The 8,414-nt window shown below is 35.6% G+C and overlaps 1 protein-coding gene across 3 annotated transcripts; it reads left to right on the top strand.

Annotated features, from left to right (window-relative positions):
* LOC109213427 lies at positions 2,628 to 7,245 on the top strand. 3 transcript variants are annotated; one of them, XM_019377234.1, is made up of 7 exons: positions 2,628 to 2,875; positions 3,117 to 3,205; positions 3,286 to 3,355; positions 4,639 to 4,748; positions 5,385 to 5,499; positions 6,870 to 6,965; positions 7,056 to 7,245. In XM_019377234.1, exons 2-6 carry the CDS (start codon positions 3,145 to 3,147, stop codon positions 6,952 to 6,954), a joined length of 441 nt encoding a protein of 146 aa, XP_019232779.1. In that variant the 5' UTR covers positions 2,628 to 2,875; positions 3,117 to 3,144; the 3' UTR covers positions 6,955 to 6,965; positions 7,056 to 7,245. The 3 variants fall into 3 exon arrangements, with proteins under 3 accessions (XP_019232779.1, XP_019232785.1, XP_019232772.1); XM_019377227.1 differs by having other exon boundaries at positions 2,629 to 2,875; positions 6,870 to 7,245; XM_019377240.1 differs by lacking the exon at positions 3,286 to 3,355 and having other exon boundaries at positions 4,644 to 4,748; positions 6,870 to 7,245.

Raw genomic sequence — 8,414 nt, 5'->3', positions numbered from 1 at the left:
GACTTTTGCAAGTAGAATTGGAGTTCATCAATATTCCTACTACTGGTTTGTTGATGCTCTCCTAGTGTAGACCAAATCAAATAATCTTCAACACCATCATTATATCCAAAGCACCGGTCCCAGATATTGAATCTGAACTTGAAGGAATATTTGCATCTACAACAGAAGAAGCATCAACAATGTTAGCATAATAATTATATAAATTTTATAAATGTTTGTGTAGATCAGAAATACAAGTGTCAAAATCAGGAGTTTCAGTTGGTCCAATATCCATATAAGTATATAAAGCACTGATTAATTGGCGACAAGTGGCCATTTTGATAGAAGGGTTTAAATTAACACCAATTAGGTAAATAGGGGGGAATTGGGTAGAAATATTTTTTAAACTTATCTAGCATAGATTCAACAACAAAAGTATATCCTTCTTTCTTCTTCAACTTATGCAGTAAAAGAGAAATTTCAGCAATATGAAGTAAACCATATGCAATAGTAGGATAATAAGCTCCAGAAAACTCAAGTGTAGCCACATAAAATTTTTGTAAATTTTTTACTACATCTTCGATGACATCCCAAGTTCTAGATGTTAACAAACGGCTAGGATCGGTACAATGAGAATTAGCAACTTCAGTTATAGGCATTCTATATTTATAATAACATCTTAAGAATAAATAAGTATAATTCCACCTAATAACTATTTCTTCGGGCATGAGTCTTGGTTTTAGTTCATAGTGTACATATTTTTCCTTAAATGCATTTAATCTTGCACTTCTATTATTTCCTTGAATTACACCAACAGCTCTTCTAACTAAAGTGATATCATCTCTAAATAATTCAAGGCCACTCTTCACAATCAAGTTATAAATATGACATGCACATCTAACATGAAATATTTCAGGAAGTGATGGGTGTAGATGCAATTTTAATATTGTAATAGCAACATTGTTTGTTAGAGGCATTATCAAATGACATACACAAAACTTTTTCTGCAAGATTATAAAATATAGCAACTTCATGGATAGTATTACTTATAAATGCACCAGTATGACTTTGATCTTTATCATATTTAAAAGCAATGATATGTTTTTGCATACAAAAAAATCATCTATCCAATGGCATGTAACAGTCAAATAATCATTTCCATTTACTGCGCGACCAATATCAGAAGTAAGAGAAACTATACAAGAAAGACTGGCGAACAAATAACGTAACATGTCTAATATTGTCCAAAAAGCCTAAAGATATCAGCTCTACAAGTACATCTAAGAATACCTTTAAACAAAAGGTTATAAATTCTTTGAATATAAGTAACAAGATATGGTGAAGAAGTAAAATTAAAAGGTAAACAACCTAAAACAATCTTTTTAGCTAATTCTTCCCGATCTTTTTTAATATCGTATTTACCCATTAACCCCCAGTACCCGAGTTAAGTTTTTGTTGCCCTTCTTCCTCATCTACTCCCCAATCAAGAGGGTGGAGCTCTACCATGTGCCTACGAAGTTTACCCGTTCCCCCTCCCTTACCAGGCTTATGTTTATAAACATCCTCACAAATTTTACATCTTACATAATTTTTATCTTCTTCTAGTCTTTCAAAAAAATTCCAACACTTACTTCCTAATCTTCGATTCTTCTTAATAGGTAGGGGAGGCCTACTTGTATTACCACAATCTCCACCCCTAACATTTTGAGTTTGACTAGCATTACCAGGTGTAGCTGGTGGTGTTTCAAGATTACAGGTGATTGAATATCATCTAAATCATCATCTATACCATAATTTTCTTGAAGTCGCCCATAATCTACATTTACATTTTCAGGTGAACTTTCAGAAATATGTGTAAGCTACTAGAAGAACCAACATCAACTCTTGATCTTTTGGAAGTTTTCTTACTACCACCTCTACTAGTACACACTTTTTTGCTACTCTTAATATATCCATTATGTAAATTATTTTAAGAAATTAAATTTATAATTCTAAATAATAAAATAAAAATATACACCAAAGAAGAGAAAGAAATGGAACGAGTGTACCGGGATTTCAGATGTGGCAATAAATTTGATATCAAAAATTAAACTTCAATTGATAGACCGATATTTGATAGTTGATACTTGATGCCACACTTCACTTCAATACTTGAGATTTGATAACAATAATTTTGTAAGTGCTAAACTAAATATTTGATGAAACTTGACATAATAAGTAATTGAGAATTTAAGAATAATAATAAATATTATCAAGAGAGAATTGAGAGAGAATTAGAGTAGTAAGAGAGTGAATTGTGAGGAAAAATAAAGAAGAAAGAGGGGCTATTTATAGTTTTTAAAAGGTTAAAATTATAATTTATCAAATATTAGGGGTGGGGGCTATTTTCTAAAGGGGCTAGGCCGAAATGACCATTTCTGCAAAGAAAAGGGCCGTTGGCCAACGGTCATTTTTGAATTTGACCGTTGGCAACGGTCCAAAAAATTTTAAAAATAAATTTTTCTAATGGAAACCGTGCGGTAGCCCGTTAAAAATCTGTTAACGGGTTATCGGGCTTAGCGGCTTATGGGGCACTGGTATCCAGAAACTTTTCGACCCGTTCCAACGCCCCCAAACGCTACAGTACCGGGCTGATCCGAGCTGTGAACGGGCGAGCCCGGCCAGATTAACACGTTTAGTATGAACAGTGCATTCTTGACCCCAAGACAGCACCCCCATTTGCTTTCCCAAGACGCTGTAGCAGAGTTCTCATTTCGGCCCAATTACAAGTCCTATAATTCACCTCTCTGCTCAGTCTGCTGCGTATATCATTTTTTTTTTTTTTTTGTCATTTCCCCTTCGTAGCTATTTTTGGTGTTTTACTGAAGCTGCTAATCCATATCCAAGTCTCGAGCAGGTGCAATTTGTTTTTCACTCTGAAATTAGTTTGGCTTTTCACTTTCAATACTAAGAAAATGTTGTTTCTGCCCGTCATCTGTTTGATGAAATTCCTCCGAGAACCTCTCTCTCTATATGTATGTGTATTTTGATGGTGAATTGCTTCCATTTGTTTCTGTTATCTGCAAATTCTTATGAAAATTAACCATTGAGATTGAATTGTAAACACCTTTTCCTTCCTTTTTGTCCCTCTATTGCAGTGTGCTTGTTGTAGGCAGAAGAATATAAATGGACTGGGCATTTGTGCATAAAATCTGGGAGAAATGGATTTCGAGCAATGTTGGTTCAGGTCAGTGAATGTAACACTTCTGAAGAAGTTTATCTATTCTTGTTTAACTTTAACATGTATAGTTAGCTGACCTCTTTCAGGTCAACCATTAAAATCTGCTTTGCTGTTAAACTACGACCCCAATGGCCCTTCTCGTCTGATATCTACCATGTAAGTGAAAATGTGGAAAAACCATTTAAAGCTCCTACCTTTTTCTGTTAATGTGCGTTTGAGATAGCTAACTGGTTATTTTGAACAATGCAATTGCCTTTTTTTCTAGTAGGAATTTTTTATGGCGATAATAAGTTCAGAAAGTTGGCCGCATCAAAAAAGATAAAAGTTCAGGAAGTTGATCAAAACCCTTTTCCCTCAAATACCACCAGTACTTTGATATTAGTGATCTTTTATCTTGTTTTACTATAATGAAAATGATCTTTTCTGATAAAAGTGATCTTTTATCTTTTATTTATTTTGTATTTTTTGATAACCGTGATGTTCGGGCCAGCTTTTCCGTACCTCGACTAATTCCTCCAGGTACCTGCTACCTCCCACCATCACAGGTACCCCGTAACTCTATCCACCAACGCTTGGACAGTGGGAAGAAATCACCTAGTGTTTTTGCCTGCGCTGGATTTTGAACCTGAGATCTCATGGTTCTCAACCCACTTTATTGACCAGTAGACCACACACTCGGGTGCAGTCTTTTATCTTATTTTACTATAGGGCAAAATGATCTTTTTCGCTTCAGTATAAGAAACTTTCCTCCTTATTCCCAGGCCTTTCATTTTGGTGTGACTTCAGATTTTAGTGTAATTTTAGCTGCCAAATAAACTTATAAACCTGAGAAACATAAAACAGAAGACTGTCCAACCATTCTCCTTGCTCTTATAGTGGAAGGCTACACATGGTTAAAGATTTTGCTTTATGGGTATCCACAACAAAATACTGAAAAGTTGAAGTTCAAGTGTCATTTTCTTGAGTTGGTGAAATAAGTACTGGTGTTCTACTTGTGCTTTTCGATTAGTAAATATATGCTTATCGGAAAAAGGGGAAGACCCAGTATTTGCTTTGTAAACGAGGATTGATTGCTCTAGCAAAAAGATGCTTTTTACAAAGTTCATTGAATCGTCTGTACATATATGAACATCACAAGTACTCCAATATAGACCAAGTATGGTGCTCTGCATTTCTAGGAAGGTTCTCTCAGCTTCCCACATATATAGCTGCAGTGCAAAAACAACCAGCAGTCATGCTTTAGTTGTGAAGTAACACAAGAAACTTTACTTACTCGAGTTACTTCCGTATGGGGCAATAGATGATGAGATAAGAAGCAAAAGAAATTTCTTTTTGGAGACTTTATAGTAGCCAATATGTGCAAAACATTTTTCTTTTTCGCTTTGCTTTTCCCTTATGGAAAAAGGTGTAGTTTTAAAGCCTAATGTTTATGCCTGTAGTGCAGAGCAAGAGGGCATAAAGGGAGATCCAACTGAAATGTGTGAACTTGTCAGTTTCGTCAAGAGAAACAAACTGCAGACGGAGAGCTTCTTCATTGGACAGAATCAATGTGAGTTGATTGCTGTTTACAAATAAAAATATATCATGCTTGAACTTTGGATTTCGGGAACTATGTTATTTTTCAGCCCGTCATCTGAACTGTATGTCTTGGATCTGGCACTTTGGTTGGAATATGTAGAAGATAGTGATGTGGTACTTACAGTCATGTTCGTACTTTGCCTCTCCCACCTATGTGATATTGAGAAGTAAATGCAATATATCTATCTTTTCCATATAAAAGTTTTTCTGGGTGGTTGGGCTGCTTCTAGGGTTTGACAGCGTCATTTAAAAAAAAAAATTAATTTAGTCCCTTTCTACTTTTGATTATTTTGGTTAGCTCCCTGGGTAGGTTTATTGTAATGGAGCCAACATTGATCCTTCTTATAAATTTGCATCTTCTTGATACTTACAATGAAACAACTTATTTCATCAAACAAAAAAAAAAAAGAGAAAGAAAAAAGCGTTTGACAGCGTTGTTTGTGCACTCAGTCAATAATGCAGAGCAAACACAAACTGTGATGCCTCTGTACTTGTTTATGCTCGTTGTAATTGCTATTCTTTAGAAAGGATCACTAAGACCAGAACAACTGGTTTGTTTTTGGAAGTAAACACTACCTAAAAGCTAGTTTTGCCATTTTGTTGACAGATCTTGTAACGACAATTCATGAGAGTTGGTTCAGTGCAAGATGCATGAGTACTTCAAAACCTGCTGGTGAAGGTGCTATTCTGATGCACACCGGAGCGTTCCTCTTGATTGGATTGTAAGTGTTTCCTTACTTAGGTATACAGTTGGCCAATCTACACCCACCATTCTCTGGGGTACTCAACGACTAGAGTCATCTCCCTTTCTCCTCTTAGCTTTAGTCAGTCTATGGTGTAGTGACTAACCAAATTGCTTTGAAACATACCACAACTCTTTAGATTTGATGCATGGAAAGAACATACTTGTCAATTAATGTCAATCTTTCTTTTTAGGAACTACTAAAATATGAAGAAATGCTTTTATTAATAACAAGAAAAATTCCATCAAATTCCTTTGTTGATTGTTAAGATTCCTGTAAATTCCTTCAGAGTTCTTTGTTGATCTTTTCTCGAATTCATTCAAGATTTCCTAAATTAAGGTCTTCAGAGAATCACTTTTTGGACCTTCTCTCATATGTATATTCCAACTTTTTCCTTCTTTAATCTCTCTCAGCACTTCAGATTTTCATTTATTGGAAGCTAGCTCTTTTGTTGAATCTACAAAGAAATTTGTCTTATACCCCCTTCCCCAAAACCATATATGAGTATGTAAATTCTCACAATGGTTTCTCCATCCTCACTTGGTTCACAACTCTACATAGAGTTATAATTGTTAATTGCTTTAATCAAGAAACCCCTACAAAATAACCCTCAGGGATTGGCCTGGTGGCAATAGACTTGAGCCTTGGGGTTTGCCCCCTTTCAAGGTCTCAAGTTCGAAACCCACTAGGTGCAAACAATTTCTGAGGGTCATCGGACTGGGTAAAACCTGAATTAACCGTGGTGCACTTGCGGGAAACTCCTTGCCGAGGGCCTGTGCACCCCCGGGATTAGTCGGGGCTCTTAGAGACTCGGACACCCGGTGCAAATAAAAAAAAAAAAAAAGAAACCCCTACAAAATCTGCCCAAAGCTTCTATTATTTTGTTGCCTTGTTGTAAGTTTATATCCCTCTTTCTACTTGTCTAAAAGGAAAAAATTCCTCTTTCTTCGTACATTAGCGGGACTCTGATGAAGCTTATTCTTTCCTTCTGTAGTCATGTTTGAGTTTTACCGTGTACATCTTCTCTGGTTTAGGGTTGAGTTTGGCAGTGAAGGTCTCTCAGAAGACCATCTTTGACCCTCTTTTTACTGTGGGACACATGAACCTCTTTGTCTATCTACATTAGTTTGAGTCTGTTAACTATTGGGTTCAATGCACAGAGACCTTTGTAAATGAGGATTTTATGTATCCAGTTAGATAAGGTAGCAAAATCAGAGTTTGCTGTTAAAGTATGTAATTCCACATTTAAACAGAACACATGCAGCCTGCAGACTTTTTTGTGATTATGCTTAAACATGCTTACTTGAAATTGAGATTTGGAACCATGAATTTACTATTTGTTCATACAGATATGATGGCTCGATTGGTTCAGCATGCCGTGCAATGGTAGCTCTCGATCAGTTTGCGTGGCAACTCAGTCGGAGAAATCATTGATTGCTTCATATGTATGTCAAAAGATGTTACTTTTCTATTGAGGATTGCTCGGGTCCTGGTGTTTGAGTTTTTCTTTATTTACCATTTTGTTCTTTGCATAGATCCATGGTCTCCGCCTATTGTTGAATCAGTATTTCTTGAGCTGCAAACTGGTAGCGTATTGGATGTCTTTGTACAAGCTCAGTACAAAATTCAAGGTTGTTCACCTAAACTAGTCCAGGGCATTTTTTGATTACACAGACGCTGAAATTCTAGTTGATCATTTGGTGATGCTTTCATGTGATTATTATATCCTCCTGAATGTGGCAAGGCAGAGTGAAGGAGCTGACTAGCAAGATGGATATAGTTAAGCTCTAACTGTTAGTTATCTATAGGCATGTAGAACTATATGAACAGATCTTCTTTAAATTAATTTTAGCGTTATTATTTTTAAATGGTAATCCAGTTCCATATTTGGACAAGGGACACAAGAAATATCTAGGAGATAGAGGTGATAGTCTCACATGTAACATACATATAACATAGATAAGCTTCCAACTAAACTTCTTAATCCGTTGGTAACTTGTATCAACGCATGCTACCTAACCGGGGCAAGCTAGGAGATATTCAGTTTAAAATCAAACTGGCAGACATTCAGTCTTAAATCTGAATGATGTGGGATTGACTCTGACTATTGAAGTTTGCTTAGAAATCCTTTATAATTATCCAAAATTTGAAATCATCCAAACTCAACAGAAAAATGTAACTCAATTCTCAGATCATATCACATGTAAATTGTATCAACTTTTAACTCAAAAACTTATCCGAGACACAATCTTTCAAATTGTAGTAAAGAAATCATAATTACTGAAAATCTCTAATGATAGGTTAAGACTTTGTAAATGTTTGCATCATTTACTCAAAACATGTAGAACATGTTTGGAAAACCACCTAGGAATTGGATTTGGGTGTAATTATACAGTTTGGCATGTTGTCTGGCCAAGTAATTACTTGGTCAACATGAAATTGAGTATGATTGAAGGGGTGTAATCACACTCTTCCATTTTCAAGTGAGGTGAGAATTGGTGGTGATTACACTGTGTAATAACAAGCTAATAAAACTTTTAGTATTTTTAAAAATATATTATCATTATTTTTAAGGCGAAATACATAAACCGCCCCTTTAAGTTGTCCTCAACGATCAAACAAGCACCTCAACAGACCCTTTTATCATTTTGACACTTATAGTCCGTAAAAAATAAGCCTCATGAACACCCGAGTCCAACAGACCATATGCGTGAGTTACACTCACCAATGGCTAGTCAAATTAACCAGTAAGAAAATGACACCTATAAATTGTACGTAAAAATCTGATAAATGTAATTAACAAAAAATAAACATAGCAAAAAAGAAAAAAAGAAAATTTCCTATTAACCTAACGTGAGACCCCTCCATTCATCTTCTTCTCCCTCACCCCACCT

Source organism: Nicotiana attenuata, chromosome 2, assembly GCF_001879085.1.
Source record: "Nicotiana attenuata strain UT chromosome 2, NIATTr2, whole genome shotgun sequence".
In the NCBI taxonomy this organism is placed as follows: domain Eukaryota; kingdom Viridiplantae; phylum Streptophyta; class Magnoliopsida; order Solanales; family Solanaceae; genus Nicotiana; species Nicotiana attenuata.
This window is presented reverse-complemented; position numbering and strand designations above follow the sequence as displayed.

Coding starts and splice junctions, on each gene's coding strand:
- LOC109213427 (XM_019377234.1), top strand. CDS start 3,145: ATGGACTGGGCATTTGTGCATAAAATCTGGGAGAAATGGATTTCGAGC. Junction 3,356..4,638: donor TCTCGTCTGATATCTACCAT/GTAAGTGAAAAT, acceptor TTATGCCTGTAG/TGCAGAGCAAGAGGGCATAA. Junction 5,500..6,869: donor GCGTTCCTCTTGATTGGATT/GTAAGTGTTTCC, acceptor TTGTTCATACAG/ATATGATGGCTCGATTGGTT.